Raw genomic sequence first — 20814 nt, 5'->3', positions numbered from 1 at the left:
CTGGCAGGACCTGAACACCTTTACAGAGGATAGGCTGGGGACCTGAACAGGGAAAAGAAAAAGCCAGAGATGTGAAGCTTATGGGTGGCTTGGGTAGAAGGGTAGTAGGGGAGGGAAAGTTTAGAACTGAGAGACAATATTCTTAGAGATCAACTCTCTGACAACTCAATAGAAGAATGCGAGCTTCAAGCTTTTCCCTGTGGTCCTCTGACTCCGAAAGTCTTTTAAGTTATTTGAAAGAAAAGTTAACATGGGGCTGGAAAGTTTATATATTTTTAAAAAAATTTAATGAGGCGTTTGGAAAAGTAATCAGATGTTATACTGGATCCTATTCAATGGCAGCTGCTACCTGCATAAAGTAAGGAAGACTTCAAGGAAATAAAAGTTGTTTGGAGAAATCCAGATGTTATGGCTTTGTATGTTGTGATGATGTGGCAGGCAGCCTCCTAATGATTCTTAGGTCCTGGTACTCATACTCTTGAGACTGACTTAAGTAACCAATAAGATACTGTGGAAATGATGGAGTGTTACTTCTGAAATTAGGTCGTGAAAGATGTGGCTGCTCTCTTGCCCTCTTGGATCACCTGCTCTGGAGGAAGTCAGCAACCACGTCATGAAGACACTCAAGCAGTCCTATAGAAAGATCTTCATGGTGAATAAAGGAGGCCTCCTGCCAACAGTCAGCATTGACTTACTAGCCGTATGAGTGAGCCATGTTGGAAGAGCCTCCCTTAATCCCCACTAAACCTTTACATGACTAGCTCTGGTAGACATCTTGACTGTAATCTCTTGAGACACTAAGCCAGAACCATCCAGCTAAGGTCCTCCTGAATTCCTTATCTGCAGAAACTGTGAGATAATGTTTATTGCTGTTTAAGTTACTAAGCTACTAAGTTTTAAGCTCCTAAGCTACTAAGCTTGAGGAATTTATTATGCAGTTATAGATAACTAATACAGGTGAATAGAAAGGAGGAATAAGGAATAAAGACCTCTCATTCTAGGCCTGGACTAGTTCTGGCCCCCAAGGATGGAAGAAGTGCTCATTTCTGCTTTTGGACACTGCTGACAACCAACAGAGCTAGAGGATGACAAGAAGGAAGGGCTTTGTGCCCTCTTGTCATCCTCTTCCTCCTCTCCCTCCTCTTTGTCTTTAATGGAAGACTAGGATGACATTGAGAACTCACACAAATTTTGCTTTTGACTTTACAGTGGCCCTTGGGAAAAGCTGCACTGGCCTTTATCCATTTGTTACAGGCTGTGGTTCCTTGAGAGCAGGGTTTGGATCTTAACTATTTCTATCCTCATTGCCTAGCAAGTGAATGTATATGAATAATGAATGATATTAAGGGTGAGGGCAAAATCCCTCCTTCCTCCTGAATTCTGAAGGGATTCCATTCTTAGAATGCTTCCTTAACTGGAACTATTCCATTCACAATTCATCAATGAAGTCTTGACAATAACAGCATGCATGCCATCAGTTATTTTCACGATTACAAACCTCCCTAGTTCACTATTTTAAAAATCTCTCCATTTACGCTTCTTGCATTTAGGAGCTTCCTTTCACTTTTTCATCCCATTTCTTCCACGGAATGTTGCTTTAAACTGTTGCTCGAGTTCCCAAGATGCTTGGCCTAGGAGAGCACAGACATCTGCTGCTAATATACCAACATACCACTGTCAAGTTGTCCAAAATCACAGTGCAAACAGCCCTGATTAGAGATAGGAAAACTAATTCTGGGCTGCTGTCACTGATTAGCCTATATGTCCTTGGGCAAGTTGCTTCCCCTCTCTGAACCTCAGTTTCTTTATCTTAAACTGAGAGATTGGGTTAAATGAGCTCTAAAGTCATTGGATTCGCTCAAGTTAGAATTCCAAGGTGCAATCCTAAAGTGCAACCCGTGGTCAGCATGCCTCTGAGTAACTGTTACTGTTACAGTACAAGGTTTCGGGGACTTCCCTTTATTAGCCCCAGCATATGGCCTCGGCGAAAGGCTGTCAGGTTTACCAGAAGAGTCTTCCGGTTTTGAAAGACGATCTTCGCGTTTCCAGTTTTGTTACTAACTCTGAGTGACCTTGGGCAAATTCTCTCTGGACCTCAGAGGAGGGAGGTCCCTGTTACTCAGACGAGGCTCAAAGATCTGAACAGTGACTTGGACAGCTTGTCGCAATTTCTTCTTCTACAACCCGGGTGGCTCAGACCTAGAGCCGGGTTCTGGCCGACCCAAAGTCCCTCTCTGACGTGCAGTCTAAACTTAAACCAGCCGTGAGTGCGCTGGCTTTCGCAGGAGGTAGCTACAGGTGAGTTCTTAAAGGGGCCGCCAGAGCTTGGGTAATACCTGAGACTGATGACTGGGCGTGGGGCACAGGCAAGGGGGTGTGAATGAATGAGCGAGTGAAAGAAGGAACAAATGTTCTCTTTCCACTCTTCAATACATTCACACTTAGAATTAATCACTTAGACTTAAAAACCCTCTAGTAAACCCCTCAAACTCTTAATCTATCTCCCTATTTTACGTGCCTTTCTTTATTCAACCCCCCTCCTCCCAAAAGACTTTTGCTGAAGGGCGAATAAAAAAAAAAATCAGTACAAAGTGGAAGACGGTGCAGAGATTGCACCCCCCCAGCTCCCGCCCAAACTCCTCCCCCTTCCCCCCTTCCAGGCCCCGCCCGCCCCCGCCCCCGCCCCTAATGTGGGTGTTGCAGTCTACTCCTTCCCAAGACCGATTTTCCCGGTTGGGGATCTACCCCCGGGGGCGCCAGGCACTCTCTCCTGCCTAGGACTTGAAAACAGCACGTGTTTAGTGAGGTTAAAGGGTGTCTCGGAACGTGTGTCTTGGATCTGGTGTAGGTGAGGTCACGTCTCTCTTCAGACACCCAGACCCTTCCGGGCCTGGCGCGCTACTCGCTCTGTACCGCGGGACACACCGGTGGGCTAAGGCGAGGTAAAGGCGGACTCTTCCAGGGCCACGACGGACCACCTGTAGAGTCTGTGTGTCAACTCCTTTGTCCTCAGAGCCACTTCGGTGGCGGCCCTTTAAGAGAGGAGACTCACTTGGGATGTTCCCCGGGTCCCCTTTCCCGTTCCCCAGCCCCCTCCCGGCCCTCCTCCCCCTTCCAACCCAAAGGTAGCAGCGCTGAGAGCCCGGGGCTCGGCGCCAGCCGCCTCCTCACTTCCCATTGGCTGAGAGCGCCGGGAAGGCGGTCACGTGGGGGCGCGGCAGTCCAGCTCTGGGGCCGCCATCTTGGCGGAAAGTTTGGGGGGAGAGCGGTTGGGGGCGCGGAAGGAGGCGAGGTTCCGGGGGTGGGGCGGCTGGAGGGGAGAGGGCGAGCGGGTAGTGGGCCGCGGCGAGTGAGGCGGCCCGGGCAGAGGAGGAGGAGGAGGAAGCGGCGGCGGGGGTGCGGCCGCCAAGGGGAACTCCTCCCCCGTTCCCTCACCCCCCTCAGTTCAGCTCCCCGAGCCCCGGGCGGGGCGGGGGGACGTGGAGCGGGGCAGGGCGGGGAAGCCGCCCCGACTGGTCGGGAGCGCACCCCAGCTCCGAGCGCACGCCGCGTGCAAGAACTTTGTGGTGGCGCCGCAGGTGTGGGGGCCCGCGGAGGTGTGCATGTGGGGCGTGAGGGCGTCGCGGAGAGCGGCCGCAGCCCTGTCCGGCCCCCGCTGGAGTAGCCCGGAGGCAGCGAGCAAGGAGAAAGGCAAGCGAGAGGAGGGGGCCCGAGTGGGGTGGGGTGACCAGCTTAGCTGGTCCTGTCTCAGCGCTGTACGGTCGCTACTATCTTAGGGGCCAAGGGTCGGAGCGCCTCTGCACCGCCCCCCCCCCCCGTAGCAGGTGGGGAATATGCATACTTACGCCAGGAGAGGGGTGGCCCCACGTCTAGGCATTTAGTGCCCTTTGGAGAGGGAGCAGCTTTCGAGGAGAATTGGGAAGCCGGCTTCTGTCTGCTTTTAATTTGTAGGGGTACCCACCCTTAGGTAAAAGCTTTGTAGATCGACTAACACTGCTGGGGTTTGAGGCTCGCTCTTTCACTTAGGAAAACTTCGCCAGGTGGTGGCCTTTTCAAATAGGGCTGGGAGTTTTTCGATTTGAGATTCAGGGGGAAATACTAGTTTAACCACAATTCTGTTCTTTGCTTTAGTTGCTTCTTTTCTGTTTTTAAAGGTGTGTGCCCTCTTCCTGATCCTGGAGAAAAATGCCAGTCCGGAAGCAAGGTGAGAATTTATTTCGGAACTCTCCTGTGTGTGTGTGTGTGTGTGTGTGTGTCTGTTCTGTGATTGCTGTGTTTTAAAAATGTTTAATTCTGATGAGACAACATCGTTTTAGCCTTACTACTTAGGGAATCTAAGCCTCATACCCTTCAGAAGAGGGAAACATCTAAATGTTTTTCAAACTTTCTTTTTTGACATCTCTCTAGTGACTGGAGAGGCAGTTAATTTCACTCCTCTGAAATGTCTTTTTAAAAACTTTGAATTGGTGTTTTAATATTTTACTTTGTGATTCTTACTAAACACTCTTTTGTGAGCAATTGTAGGATCCAGGCTAAGAGCGCTAGTATTTTGAAACATTTAAGATTTGTATTATGACAAATTGTAGATAATCTGCTTTTGCATATCAGATCAGTTGAAGCTATGTTAACTAATGTCTTGATCAGTCTTTTATTGTGGTAGACTACTAGTACACATTTATTAGCAACTGCTTATCGTCCTTTTTATGTGACATATTTAAAAAATTTTTTTGATTATTCTAGGGAATACATATGTTTGTGAATGTAGTAGCATTGATTGAGAGGATTTGGGGAAGTGTTTAGATGTCTTGCAGAATTATTTGCTGCATAAGTAGTGTGTAATTTTAATCAGGCTCTTCTTTTCTTCTCAGACACCCAGAGAGCATTGCACCTTTTGGAAGAATATCGTTCAAAACTAAACCAAACTGAAGACAGACAGCTCAGAAGTTCCATAGAACGGGTTATTAACATATTTCAGAGCAACCTCTTTCAGGCTTTAATAGGTGGGAATTAAAACTTTATTCGTGACCATTATGTGTTAGCTAGGCTTAATGCTTTTCTGAATTCATTTATTTTAAACTTAACAGAGTGATGTATTTGGTTCTCTGTAAGGCGTTCAGTAAGTTGAACATCAAACTTGTATGTTTGATAGGCCAATATCCTTTCCAAAAATATCTAATAACCAAAAATATCTAATAACCAAATATCTAATAACCAAAAAAACTTTCAGTATGATTATTTCAGTGGTCTTTGGTGACAGTGTTTTATATCCTCAGCATTAACTATTAAAAGATGGAGAAGTTGCAGAAATGTTTCAGGATTCAAAAAATAAAGACTGAATAACTAACTTTTAGCTTGTTTCTATATTTGACTTCTATTTCTCTGAAGTCCCTGAAAATGTTTGAAGAGTTCTGTTATGTTTAAGGACATACATCTCCTTAATATAGACTTCTGTTTAAACTTAGCATTCATGGAGTCAGAATTTTAGACCTGGAAAATTATCTTAGAGATGATTTTGTCATTTTGTCTAATACTATTTTGTAGCCAAGAAAATTGAAACAATATTATTCATAACTAACTTAAATTTAAGGTGGTGCATTGTTTTAAAGTAGAACTTGGCAAACAGTCAAGAGTCCTAAATTCTGTTCCTTACACTGCCATTAATTGAATGGTATATAAGTCATTTGACCTTTTCTAGGTCACTATATTTTCTGTAGAATGTGAATGCACTAGAACAATGGCTTTTAGCCCTTCCTCCACTCTGATTTTAAAGTAGCTAGATTCTTTTTTAAAACAGAATCTCATATTTTGTACACAGTTCCCAATTTATAAAACAAGATGGTGTCTGGCCTCTCCTATAGGTACCTAGAAAAGTGGTCTACACCACAGAACTAGAAAATTTGTCCCTTCCAGTTCTAAGAATGAAATTTTTTTTATTAATCACTGACTATATAAATAGGACATGTACTTCATTGCATTACATTTATTTCCTTAGTAACTTCCAAGTCAATATGTACCTAACATCTGTTTATTAATAGAGTAACTTTTGATGTGTTTGTGGACTACCTTCAAATTAGTGTATTTTGTCAAAAAACTTAACGCTAAATTGATACTCTCTACTAAATTTGTTTTAAAATTAAGATTTTAAGGAAGACCCCTCAGTACACTTGAATAATTTTAAAATCTAATATTATTATAGACTTTTAAAAACCTACGCAAGAATAGAGAACAATATAATTAATATAATTAACTGTAACCCATCTTCAAAAATTATCAACATTCTGTCTTTTTTGTTTAAACTGATGGACATTTTTTACATTTGAATTTCTAAGCTCTGATGTTTAAGGTACAAATGGATGATCAAATTGGATTCCTCTGAAAAAACAGCCAAAAAGAAAGGGAAACATTTTGGGCGCCTGGGTGGCTCAGTTGGTTAAGCGACTGCCTTCGGCTCAGGTCATGATCCTGGAGTCCCGGGATCGAGTCCCGCATCGGGCTCCCTGCTCGGCGGGGGGTCTGCTTCTCCCTCTGACCCTCCTCCCTCTCATGCTCTCTGTCTCTCATTCTCTCTCTCTCAAATAAATAAATAAAAAATCCTTAAAAAAAAAAAAAAAAAAAGGGAAACATTTTTAGTTATTTGGTTTTCTAAATCAACATTAAACCTAGGAATGTTTTATTTAGTAGAGTCACTGTTTAGAAAAAAATAGTATGACTTGTATGTCGTCGTTTACCTATAGACATAGATGGGTGTAGTCCTTCTCTGTGTGAAGTCTGTGACTTAAGAAAATTAAATGGTCAGTAAAGTAAACAGATTCTACACTTCGATTTCTCTGTAGATTGGAGGTAGATTTGGAGGGTATGTGTGGAGGGATTTTTAAAATATATTCCGCCTTGCCTGTTTTGAATGTTTATCTGTTCTTACACATAATTGAATTTTAAGAGAATTAGTCTTCTAAGAAGTTTGTATTTGTCAGTCTTCTTAGTCCTGTATAATTTCATTGGTTGTGAATGAATTTACCTTGATATTTAGATTTACATACATTTTAATGTTTTATAGGATGTGATATCAAATTTTGGTGTAAGAAAAATAATAGATTTTAGGAATTTTGAAATGGGTAAATTTAGTAGAGATTTTTATGTGTTTCCATACTATAATTGAATTGTTTACTAAATTAATAAATGCATTTTTTGTATTTACTGAAATTGGGTTAATTTATTAAACTTTGTTACTTTTGTCAGTTTGTGAAAATTTTTAGGTAAGATTTTCTTTTTGCTTTGCACCTGTATCACTGTTCTTGAAACAGCGTATTAATGTACTTTAAACCTGTACATCGCCCTAAGCTAAACTAGTGTCTATTGTGTTCATAGTATGTGCTGAAAAATCCTGGATTAACTGTTTTTTCCTTTAGTAGGTGGCACTCTGTTTTCTGAGCTGGTTACCTGTGGACCATTGGATTTAAGGAGACATGGGTCTTGACCACCTGAGTTGTTTGAAAGTCATTTGGTGCTTAGGTTCTTCACTGCATGAGTTTGGAAATCATTTCCTTAGCTGTAGTGAATTATGTAGTTACTTCTTTGGATTTGCTGTCTGCATAATTATTTATTGATTCTTTGAGCTTGTAGTTTGTATTGACTGTTTTCACGCATTTAGAAGAAGTTTGTGTGGGGCTCTGGGATTTTGGTGTTATAGAAATGTTGATTTATTTTCTCCTTCCCTCTGTAGTTGAAATATGTTAATTAGATCATGTTTCTGGTACCTGGGGGTTGTTCAGAGGAATAGGCATGTACATATTGCATTACATCTGTTCTGAGATAACAATTTTTAAATATTTTAATATCTTTGAATTTGGGGTACATTTTATGACTGATGTATGTTGGAAGTGATTTTACATTCTTAGTGGCACATGAAATAATGGTGCATCTTAGAGTCAATATCGTCGATTCAGTGAAACATGGCAATCATTGTCCTAGCTATGTTGTTTGCTAGTAACGTTGAAGGATGTCTTGAAGATTTAAAAATTATTGAAAGTAGAACAGTTTTTATTAATTTTGAGTTTCAGCTGGTAAGTTGTTTCTTTAGAGCTGAATATTTAAAGTTATATCTAAAAAAAAATCCATGAGCTATATAGACTTCTTTAAAATTTATTCCCCAAGTATCTGGTGATCATTTTTCTATAAATGGAAAATAAAGTCTGCCTAATTTTAATCCGTGATTTAGATGAGAACACTTTGAAAACTTAATATATTTGATTTTATATTCTCATTTCCTGTACTTATATTTGAAAATTTGTCAGTAAAGTAGACTGGATATAGTTTGATTACAAGTCAGAGCCCAGGTGTTCAGGTCCATATTGGTTTGAGGTCATTTATGATTCTTAGGTCAAGACAACCTTAGTAGTCTTCAAAGATTTCATACTAGTCTAGATCCCTGGAGTTACTTACGGGGTCAGAGAATTCATCTGCTTTTCTTGCACACAGGAGAAAAACCTGGGCTCAAGATCAGGCTGACTTTAGAGACTTGAGTAAGTTAAATCACGAGATTTGTATAGTTTGTCTGCAATAAATAGCAAGCTTACTTTAATGCGGTTTTTTAGTTCTGAAATTTTTCAAAATGAAGATGGATTATGTAATAACACTATCCACTTCTGAGATTTTTGGCTCCATTCATTTGTTGCTACTTTATTAATTAAATTTCACTAGGCCTTGTGAACATGGTAAAGGACATTTAAATTTGTAGATACTGGGTTTCAGAAGTATGACTCCTCTTTTTTTAATTGTAAAAAGAAAATGACATTTATCATCTTAACCACTTTTAAATGTAGTTTGATAGTGTTGAGTATATTCACATTGTTGTAAAAACAGTTCAGAACTTACTCCTCTTGCAAAACCAAAACTCTACCCAGTAAACAATACTCCCGGGAGCTTTTCCTCCTGCCCCCAACACCTGGTAACTACCATTGTACTTTCTGTCTCTATGATTTTGACTGCTGTAAATAGCTCATATAAGGGGAATCATACAGTACTTGTCTTTTTGTGACATTTCACTTAATGTTCTTAAAGTGCCTCCATGTTGTAGCATGTGACAGAATTTCCTGTTTAAGACTGAATTTATTTTACTGTATATATATACCACATTTTGTTTATCCATTCATCCATTGATGGACATTTGGAGTATTTTCACCTTTTTTTTTTTTTAAAGATTTTATTTATTTATTTGACAGAGAGAGACAGCGAAAGAGGGAACACAAGCAGGGTGAGTGGGAGAGTGAGAAACAGGCTTCCTGCGGAGCAGGGAGCCTGATGCGGGGCTTGATCCCAGGACCTGGGATCATGACCTGAGCCGAAGGCAGACACTTAAAGACTGAGCCACCCAGGCGCCCCGTATTTTCACCTCTTGGCTATTGTGAATAGTGCTGCTTTGAACATGGGTGTGCACATACCTCTTTGAAACTCTTCTTTCAATTTTTGGGATACCCAAAAGCGAGATTGCAGGATCATATGGGGTGTGTGTGTGTGTGTGTATACACATGCACACATTTTTTTTTTTTTTAAGATTTTATTTATTTATTTGACAGAGAGAGACACAGTGAGAGAGGGAACACAAGCAAGGGGAGTGGGAGAGGGAGAAGCAGGCTTCCTGCTGAGCAGAGAGCCTGATGTGGGGCTCAATCCCAGAACCCTGGGATCATGACCCGAGCCGAAGGCACCCAGGCACCCCTATATTTTTAATTTTTTGAGGAACTGCTATACTGCCTCCCATAGCAGTTGCGTCATTTTGTAGTCCCACCAACAGTGCACAAAGGTCCCAGTTTCTCCATACTTTTGCCAACACTTGTTATTTTAAGTTTTTTTAATAATAGCCATCCTAATGGATGTGAGATTTTGACTTTTTCAAGTGTATGTAAAAAGTGTATTTAAAAAAGCACTTTTTGTGTGTAATACAAGTGTCTCATTTAGTCATCATAGTCCTATGAAGTGTATATTCACCTATACCATTTTATAGATTAGAACACTAAGGCACTGAGAGATTACGTGCCTTGTGCAAGGACCCTCAGATATTAAATTGTGGAGCCAGAAATTGAACTCAACTAATCTGAATCCAGAGCTTCTCCTCATGTTTACTTATTAGGATTTATGTTCTTTATCATAAGTTGAATATATTAATGTGGTAAAGAACACTAACAAGTGTGTTTAACATAGATGTTGATCTGTAGGGTCAGTGGTATTTTTTTTTAATTTTTATTTTGAAGGAGAATTGTAATTGTAATTATGGAATTTACACATTTTGAAAAGTATTTATTTAGTAATCAAGGTTTGCAAACTTCTAGCTGTAATAGTAAAATGTCAAAATTTCTTAGATTTTTGTTGTTATTTATTGGTTCCAGTCATATTTTAGTTTGTTGCTAACTTCGTGTGTGTGACTTTGCAGACTAGGTTTTAGAAAGGAAAACGTTTATGACAGTATATGGATCATTCTATTGGCTAAAAGTTTATAGAATTGGAGGAAAATTTTATTAACTTTTCAGTTAGTGGTTTTGATTGAACCTGGATTGTTATTTATTTCCTAATAGTTTTGCTTACTACTGCTCTGCTCTGAGGTAGTGCTTTATGTTGAATCTGGTTGAATTCTCTTTGGAACCTTGTAATCAACAGAGTGGTAAAAGCATCTGTAAATAATTCTTCTAGTTTATTTCATCTGTGTAGGGTCAAATTTTTCCTACTAAATTTTTTCTTTTCTAATTATTTTTTTCAGTACACTGTCCAGTCTAAGACCAGGTATTTCATTTATTTGTCATGTCTCTGTGGTCTGGGCACATTTCCACAGCCCTTTTTGGTCTTCTATGACATTGACATTTTTGAAGAATACAGTTCCCCACTGCTCTTATTTTTTTTATATAATGTTTCTAATTTTAGGTTTGTCTGATGTTTGCTTGTGATTAGATTCAGGTTATGTATCTCTAGGGTTCTGTACATTCAGAAGTACAAGATGTCTTCTGCTCTTGATCGGCATTGTTAATTTTGATCACCCAGTTAAGGTGCTTGATTTCTCTATAGTTAGTATTTTTTTCTTACATCTTGTAAGCAATATGTGGGGGAGACACTTTAATACCTTGCGCATGCCCTGCTCTTTAGCAAAATTTCCCCCTAGCCTTAGCACCCATTGATGACCAGTTTTTACTGTGTTGAAAATGACAATTGAAAAATGACAGTTTTGTAAAAAATAGCAGTCTTTTATGTTCTCCAATTACTACCTGGCATTTTACTGTAAGAGCTCTCCTTCCCCATTTATCTATGTATATGTCTGTATCGTTTTTTTTTTAATCGTTGATAATTTATTACTAACTTTAATGATTTCGGTGCTCAGATTGTTTCAGGTTCATTTGGTCAAAACTCTCTCCAGCTTGCTCTTCTGTCCTTATGACATGCCTTACCACTTTGAGTACTTTCTCACTTTTTGGCATAACAAGATATTCAGGTTTATCTTGTACATATCTTGCCCCAGCCTTGGAATCAGCCATCTCTCTGAGAAGGTCTGGTTTCTGTTGATACCTTGTTTTAAGAAGTATGTGTGTGAAAATACCCTATGACTGTTAGTCAAATAGTATTTCAAATGTGGAAATAACGTATTTTTGGACATTGGCTTGACATTTTTCTTGTTTCTAGGGTGCAAAACACACATTGTAATACATACTTTAAAATTTTATATGATATTCTTTTTGGGGATCAAAATGGCTTTTTAAATGTACATAAGTTTAGAAGAAAGCAGAGTATCTGTTTTTGAGTAGACTTGACTATTGTATATTTTAGTTTATGAAAACATTGTACTTGCTTTTAGTCAATTAACTGATAAAATTTTTTCCCTCTGAAATGGCTGGGTTATATTTCAGTGTTTTTCAGCTTTCCAGTTGCCTTCTTTCTAACTCCAAAACAATTTATTATAAAAAATAATGCATGTTCCATGTAAAGAATTTAAGATCAGTTAAATGTACTTTATATAAAATAATTATAATCAAGAAAATTCTCACTCCAAAGGTAACCTACTTCTTCCATAGGATGAATATCCTTCTAGAATGTTATTATTTATGTATTTATACACACTTTCCTTTTGTAAAACCCCCTACACAAGTGAAACATAATAGAATTGTTTCCTACATAGGAATTGATACTTAAAATCAGTGTGTAAAGTGAAAAATCGTATCAGATTAAAATTACCCTTGAAGATTCTTCTAGAATTTAACACTGTCTTTCATTAACTACAATATAGTTGTTTTTTTCTCTAGTGGAAAGAAATCATTGTTTCTTCAGTTGGGCAACAGACATAGTAGTTGACTTGTGTTTAAGTGATCTCTTGTACTAAAAGCACATAATTCTAGAATCAGACTCAGTGCAGTGAGGTCTATAGAAATGCTCCCATTATTAGAGGCACATGAAAATGGAGACTCCCTGAGGGAACGGTTTTCTCCCTTCTCATTTTTTATTTGTGATGTTGATTTATTGGGTGGACTGATAGGTAGAATTGCCTTTTTTGGTGAAGGGAGGTGCTGAAGTTAAATTTTCCTAAGTGTACATAGTGTGCATATCATATTAACTATTTTTATCTCAAAATTTATCATTGGATATCTTTCCATATCAGTAGATTTGTACCATCTTAAATGACTGTATTTACATTTTACAGATGTGTAGTTTTATTAATGATTTCCTAGGAGCACTTAGGTATATAATTTTTCTGAATTTTAAAAAACATTGCATTTGTATATGCCTCTTTGTTCTACATTGTTTATTCTATCCTTTGGATAAATTCCTAGAAATGAATTGCTTGGTAAAAGGGGATTTGCATTTTAAAAGGTTTTTGATGTACTTTTTAAAATTACCCTCAGAAAGGTTATATTCAATTTAATTTTTTAGGCAGTATGTGGAATAATGACTAATTCATTATACCTTAAACAATATAGGTATCATCCTTTTTAATATTTTCTATTCTGATGTGTGGAATGTACTTTTAGACATTTTGATGTTTTCTTGTATATTTATTTGATTAAACAACCAACGATATAAGAATTTTCAACTATACAAGAATTTTATGTCATTTAAATTTCTTTTGTGAATTATTTGTTCATGTCATTTGCCCCTCCCACCACTTTTTCCCCCCCTTTTTTTTAGAAGTATAAAATTGTTCTGTTAAGGTCTTTTCTTAACATTTTCCCCATGAAATAAGGTTGTTTTCTAATAGATTAGAGATGTTGTCTATACTGTGTTAAATTATTACAGATTCTTGACTATTTAGACTTCCTACTCTGATCCTTATTTCTTTAGTTTAAGAAATGTTTTTGAGTTTTACCGTTTAGGATGATAAAAGTGGTAACTAAAAGCTAGAAAACTTTCCTCAACCTCCTTCGAGGGTATTTCTGGAATTCTGTACTTCCTTTACTCCTAGTGTTTGCAAACTTTGAATTCTGCAAGAAAATAACAAAGATAAAATGAAAATGGTTTACTTAAAATTTTATTTAAATTTGGAGAGGTTTGAAATATGTGATCTTGAGATTTCCCCGAAATACATATTTTTTGGTAGTAGGAATGAGTCTTCTCTGTTCCATTGGACTAATTGTGTGTCCAAGTTTAATTTAGAGAGAAAGCACTTGCCAAACTATAAATGGTAAATAGGAATAGACTGCGTTAAGACTGATCCAGTAGGCTCAACAAAATTAATGTTTCCAATTGTGAATCAACTAAAGGGTAGTTTTCTCTAATACGTGTTTTAGTATTCCTGCATTTTCTCGTGTTCTTGCTTGCTTTAGTGTATCATTATTTTAAAAAGGAAATAAGTTTTTTCAGGGTAGTAAATAAAAATGTAATCAGTCATTTTAATTATATGTGGTGTATATCTGGGTGAGCTGTATGGATTTTCAGATGAGTATGGAATTATTCTTGTCTTAAGTGGCAGTCATTGACTACTTCTGTATTATCCCACTTTCTGTACATTTTCATATTAAAGATTTAAGATTAGAGTTGACTCAAGTGAAATGTTTACATAGGTTTATTGAAGGACTCTGTCATTTTTTTAAAGATTTGTCAGAGAGAGAGAGAGAGAGAGAGAGAGAGAGATGGCACGAGCAGGGGGAGGGGCAGGCAGAGGGAGAAGCAGGCTCCCTGCTGAGCAAGGAGCCCAGTGTGGTTCTCCATCCCAGTATCCTGGGATCATGACCTGAGCCCAAGGCAGACTAAGCCACCCAGGCGTCCCAGGACTCTGTCATTTCACATGTGATACTAAATTTGGGTATTTCTGTATTGAAATATTATTTTGCTGTGGTTACATTTTTTCATAGTCTATATATTTTGGTACAGTTATGAGTAGCCCTTATTATTGACGTTGGATATAATTGGCATGGAAACATAAAATGACTTATGTAAACCAGAATTGAAAAATAATTTTTCATTGTCTATCAAAGAGCTGGTTAATTTAATTTTCAAAAATTGTAATACATGGGGGCTCCTGGGTGGCTCAATTGTTAAGTGTCTGCCTTCGGCTCAAGTCATGATCCCAGGGTCCTGGGATTGAGCCCCGCATCGGGCTCCCTGCTCAGCAGGAAGCCTGCTTCTCCCTCTCACACTCCCCCTGCTTGTTTTCCCTCTCTCGCTGTGTCTCTCTCTGTCAAATAAATAAATAAATAAAATCTTTTAAAAAAATTGTAATACATGTGTAAGTAATAGAAATTTAAAATAAATGTGTGTGTAAGGTTCTGTAGCACCTTAAAATATAGCCATCAAGTTTTTATAGAAATCTACCTTTTTAACTGTTTTTAAATGGTGTTATTTGGTTTTTCAGTGTTAATATATTTTTTCCTCAATTTTCTCCATCTCTCAAAGGCATTGTTATTCACATCTCATTTTTTAATTCTTTTATTCCTCTTCCAAAATGTATTCACTCCATTATTATTCATTGATTGAATGTCTTAAGTGTTCAGAGTAAACTCATTAGTTTAATTCTTTATTTTCATGAAGTTGGTCTTTTGAGAATAACTTGGAATTTCAGACCAGCATTTTAAACAGATTTTTAAGAACAGGAGAGATTGGGATTATACTAGAATTTGTTTTTGTCTTATATTTGACTTCTGTTTATAGTAATAACTTCTGTTGTACTTTAGCTAGTTAGCTTATGGAACTCAATGTTATACTCCCCAGTTTAGAAAAACCTAAAGAAAAAGTAGAAAGTAATGTTTTGAATCTTAGAATGTTGTTGTAGAAATACTTCTCTTGTCCCAGTAATAATCTTTTTCTTTGCTAAATCTTTATAGTTATGATCAGTGATATAATTATCTTCTGACATATAAAATGTAGATGGTAAAGAACAGTGACTGCTGATAGCATGGGAAATACAAGATATAAGTACTTTGGAGTCATAAGAAAAGCTCAGTCTGGGTCCAGTTTTTCCAGAGTGCCCTTTTTGATTAGGTGCACCTTTGAAAAATCTTTACTGATACAACTAAAATTGTGATGGAGAAATAATCCCTGAAGAAGTGTTACTATGTGGCTCATCTTTATAGTCCTGAGATACCCTAAAGATGAAGAAGTGTGGTGGATCAAGATGGGATATGGGTCAAAATTAAAGGTGTGGATGTGTATATTTGTATATTTTAAAGAAAAGTGATAATAACTGTGACAGATTGTCATATCAGAAATGGCACCACGCTATACATGTGTTAACTATTTCAGTACTTTTGCATATGGTTTTAGTTAGCCAAGGGTGGTAACAAATCTCTTTTTAAGTTGGGGATAGATAATAATCTGGTAACAGTTTGGCAATGACAGTTATCCTGACCTCAGTAAGAAACAAAGATATCTAAATAGCTAAAATAGATACCATAATACCTACATATTAAATTCTGGGCACTTTACTCATTTAAGCTCCTTTAGATGCTTACTCAACTTTTTTTTTATTGTGATAAAATACATGTAACAAAATTTACCATTTTTTAAGTGTACAGTTCCGGGGCATTAAGTACATTCACATTATTTTGTGACCATCACCCCTCACTCTATCTCCTGAACCTTTTCATCATCCCAAACTGAAACCTTGTACCCATTAAAAAATAACTCCATTTCCTCCTTAACCCCAGTCCCTCCTTACCCCATTCTTTCCTTACCCCAGTAACAACTGTTCTTTCTGTCTTTATGAATTTGACTATTCTAGGTACCTCATATAAGTGGAATTATACAATACTTGTTTTTTTGTGTCTGGCTTATTCCACTTAGCATAATGTCTTCAAAATCCATCCATCCATCCATCCATTTTGTAGAATGTATCAGAATTTTATTCCTTTTAAAAGTTGAGTAATACTACATTGTTGGTATATACCGCATTTTGTTTTTTAACTATTTATCTGTGGCTGAACGTTTGGGTTGTTTTCACCTTTTGGATACTGTGAATAATGCTGCTGTGATCATTGATGTACAGATATCTGTTTTGAGTCCCTGCTTTCACTTCTTTTGGGCATATACCCAGAATCTAATGCTGGATCAAATGGTGATTCTATGTTTTAATATTTTGAGATGCTCCTGTACTGTTTTCCACAATGGCTGCATTATTTTCTTTTCCTACGAGTGATGGACAAGGGTTTAATTTCTCTACATCCTCATTAATACCTGTTATTTTCTGTTTTGTTGATAATAGCCATTCTAATGGGTGTTTACTCAGCTTATTTTGTTTTAAGTCTGATATAGTTAAAATAATCTGCATATTCTCCAGTCCATAAGAGCTCAGATACAACAAATTAGAAGGGACTTTTTTAAGGGATGAGGCATTTCAGTTGACAGCAGGATGTGAGTGAACTTTTGGAAAATTCACCTAGGGAGCACTTTATTCCTTGATCTTCCTAGATAGTAAAACGTTACTCCAGATTATACTAGTCTAGATCTCTGTTGTCCTGTATGATAACTACTAGCTGTTTGTGGCTATTTAAAGTAATTAAACATAAATAAAATTATAAAATCAGTTCCTCATTTACACTAGTCACATTTTAAGTGCTTAATAGCCATATGTAGCTAGTGGCTACCATATTGGAGAGTGCAGCTATAGAACGTTTTCATCATTGTAGAAAGTTCTATTGGACAGCACTGACCTGGATATTTGTTAGAGATGTTATTGAAGGGTAATACAGCACTGTTTCTGTTAAGTGTGGAATAAAAGGTCACAGAAGGTTAAGATTTCAAACTTGTCTTACAATAATGGAAAATATAATGAAGTTTCTATGTAGTGATGTGGGCTATTTACCTTGAGATTGGTAATCATCCAGTTACTCAACACCCATTTAGTGCTTTTGGGGGGCATAATTACACTAGGAGCTCTGACATCTTTATTTTCTTGTAGAAGATATCTCTCCCTCTCTATAGATCTATAAATATATATCTTCTACATATATAAAATATGTTTCTTATATATATAGGAATATATGTCGTACCACAGAAATGTATACATACTCTCATATGTATATCTTCTATAAAAAAAAATCTGTAGTATTTTCAGAAAATAGTGCATATTTAAATTTCCCTAATTATCACAATGTCTTTTATATTCCCCTGCCCCTCCCCACCAGTCAAGCCTCAGATATTGCATTTGATTGCTATGTCTTTTTTGTTTCCTTTATTTTAAAAAAAATCCTTTCAAATAATTTCTCTTACTTTTCATGACATTGACTTGCTAAAGAAACTGGCCAGTTGTCTTGTGGAATGTCGCCTTCTGGATCTGTTTTTTTCCCCTTGCTTTTTTGGTGTCATTTAACTTGTTTCTCTAGCCTCTGTATTTCCTGTGAACTACAAGTTGGTTCTGAAGGCTTGATTGAGGTTCAGGTTAAGCAATTTTTGGTAAGAACACTTTGTAGCTGATGCTCTGAATTTGAGTTTATTATTTTTTCATGATGGTTATGTGAAAAGTTTTATAGAGTAACTCATCTTTTATAAATACTTTCACATACAATTTTCTCTAGTAATATTCTTAACACCTTGATACTATCTTCATTGTGCTGATCTTAGTTTTTATGAGCTCTTAGAAAGTTCTGCAATTCTACTGGTTATTAAAAGGGAGTTATTTTGTCTCTACTGTCTTCTGACATTGTTTTTTAAAGGAAATATTAATCTTTTCATCATAGAAATAAGTAAAAGTTATTCTGTCTAAATGTTATTTGCAATTGTGCATGATTCTGTACAGGATAATGCCCCACCTTTGCTGTTAAAATAATAATTTCTCCCCTTTAAAAAATCAACTCAAAATATACCACTAGGTGAAAAAAGAACTAATAATGGTGAACTTAAGCATTATATAACTATCACTCAAAGCTTTCTGAATGGCATGAAGAATCAATCAGTGTTAATATGCTAAGTTTAAGAGGCAAATTCCCTTTTGTTGATATATCATTTGCACTAATTCCAGCTGATAGCGAAGTAACTTGATCTTTTAAATTATCCTGTGCTACTTTAAGTAAATTCATGGATTTTTAAAGAGTTTTGTCATGTTTAGTTGATTGTTTCTAAAATAATGTACAATATTTAATTTACTATTTAACTTTTTGTTTGCTTTACTTTGGTTAGAAGGACAGTTAAAACTATGCGAGGGGTTTATATTGAGATACTGGTGGTATAAAGATAAAGTATCAGTAATGACTCATGTCTTCAAAACTCATAGTAATGATATTAGCTGCTGTTGGTTAGGAGCCTATTATGTGTCATTGTGCACTTTATATGTATTATACTCAGTCCTTGTAACAATTACACATGATAAAAGAGGCAAGTTATCAGAGGTTAAGTAACTTCTCTAAACAGGCAGCTAATTTGTGATGGAATAGAGATTTGAACTTAGCACTGACTTTGAAGGGTAAAAAGCCTATGACTTTTACACTATGCCCTGCAAGTTCTGATGTGATTGCAACATAATAAAGTGAGAAAATATTCACTGTTTAATTACATTATAAGATTGGGCTTATTTTACTAATCAAGACTAAAATTTTGCTTTTGAGTTATGTTATTTAGCAATGCATAGTTTAAATTAGAAAATCTAAATACTTCTGATTTTGTTTTTTCTTTTCTTCACTTCTAGATATTCAAGAATTTTATGAAGTGACCTTACTGGATAATCCAAAATGTATAGATCATTCAAAGCAGTCTGAACCAATACAGCCTGTAAATACTTGGGAAATTTCCAGCCTTCCAAGCACTACTGTGACTTCAGAAACACTGCCAAGCAGCCTTAGCCCTAATGTGGAGGTAAGATAAAATTTTTCCTGAAGCTATTTTTCAGTAATCAGTTTATTGGGGCTGCTAAGTTTTTTCACTTTATTAAAATGGATATTATCTGGAAATATCATTGGATTACAAATATTTTTGAAGAGAAAAGCTCAGAATCTCTGGTGCCCCTTTCTTAATATGTTATAATTGGTTTGAGATCTGAAATACTTGCTTTAGACTATTAAAAAAATACTTTGTGTGAGAGAACTCAATGAAATCATATTTTGAAAAGGTGGTTTTGCTCTGGGTTTTTTTTTTGAGAAGTAGAATATAGTTTTGTCATCCTCGGCAGATTAGTTGCTACATTTACCCCAAAGATTCTCTGTTTATTTGACTTGAAGATTGAATTAATAAAACTCACTGAAGACTGATTAGTAAATCTTAAGGTTAGCATTGGTTTCTACATTTTTCTGTAGTTAAAACTGTATTTCTTTAAGTTATAAAAACTATTTTAGTAATTTTTTGTTGTTGTTGTGACAGACCGTTGCTGGTGGAGTTAGAACAGAGATATATGAAGCATTTTGTAATGAGACTTCTATCTGAGAAACATTAGTCATTTGAATGTGGTTGTCTGACTGAATTTGATTCTAGTCCCTTCTAGTTTGTACTAGAGAAGTGCCTGGAAAATTGAATCAGCCTCTGTTTGGCGAGTAATAAATCAGGGAAAAGTAGTGGTGGGCAGCAACCAGACAACCCTTTGGTAATGAAGTAGACAGTTTCTAAGTTTTCTTTTTTATGTTATGTCACATAAAACTGTAAAATTTTAGAGCAGGGAGCACATCTGATCCCTCTTTTTCATTTTAAGGATTCGGAAACTGAGATCCAAAAGAAAATGAATGACTTGACTCAGCTTATTTAGCTAGTTTGGGCAAGTCTACCCTTGGATTTCAGACCTCTTAACACCCAGTTCCCAGTTCTCTTTACTAATCCTGGTCTGTACTTACATGTTTTTCTTTGATTAGAGAGAGATTCTAGTGTTGTATTGGCTTTGTGTCTTTATTTTTTTATTTTTACTTTTTTAATCACTCTTGGATCATTAAGTTTTCATTCCCTTTTGTTGATATATCATTTGCACTTATGATTGATTCCAAATAGATTTTTTAAATGTTAACCAGTAATACAATTTTTATTTCACATTTATTGTCCTAGGTTAAAAATTTTGCTTTGAGGAAACATGTTAAGTTTTAAGAGAATTGAGTTTCTTACTTAATTACTTACTATTTTTTTCTATTGTCTGATTTATTATGTTCAACTATGAATATAAAGCATTGAGTTCTTATAGTTGGTTTGCCTATTTTTATAGGAGATTGTTCAGTTAATGGCTGGCTCAATGTAACCAGTAAAAGTAAATGTTCATTAAGGTAAATAAGTGGATAATACTGCAAGCTGGAAGTTAATTTCCATATAGATTTTAGTCAGAAAGATAAACAATGCATTGAATTCCATCAAAAGTAGTATTGGAAATTTTCAGGGGTGCCTGACTGGCTCAGTCAGTGGAGCGTACAACTTTTGATCTCAGGGTTGTGAGTTGGAGCCCCACGT

The 20814-nt window shown here is 36.7% G+C and overlaps 1 protein-coding gene across 9 annotated transcripts in view; it reads left to right on the top strand.

Moving 5' to 3' along the window:
• The first annotated feature begins 2719 nt into the window (after positions 1-2719).
• DLG1 (discs large MAGUK scaffold protein 1) overlaps positions 2720-20814 on the top strand; it is a 250368-nt gene continuing 232273 nt past the window's right edge. For 4 of the 9 annotated variants that reach the window (XM_045903117.3, XM_045903116.3, XM_045903115.3 and 1 more), the window contains exons 1-4: positions 3311-3690; positions 4155-4204; positions 4869-5000; positions 19085-19251. In XM_045903117.3, the coding sequence (XP_045759073.1) occupies positions 4186-4204; positions 4869-5000; positions 19085-19251 (318 nt within the window). In that variant the 5' untranslated portion in view covers positions 3311-3690; positions 4155-4185. Of the gene's footprint in view, positions 2943-3310; positions 3691-3944; positions 3968-4154; positions 4205-4868; positions 5001-19084; positions 19252-20814 lie in introns of those variants that run through there. The other 5 variants (XM_045903114.3, XM_045903110.3, XM_045903112.3 and 2 more) reach the window with 4 other exon arrangements.

Source organism: Mirounga angustirostris, unplaced genomic scaffold (assembly GCF_029215605.1).
Source record: "Mirounga angustirostris isolate CCGP_5_RB_7025 unplaced genomic scaffold, mMirAng1.0.hap1 SCAF_1, whole genome shotgun sequence".
NCBI classification, from domain to species: Eukaryota; Metazoa; Chordata; class Mammalia; order Carnivora; family Phocidae; genus Mirounga; species Mirounga angustirostris.
This window is presented reverse-complemented; position numbering and strand designations above follow the sequence as displayed.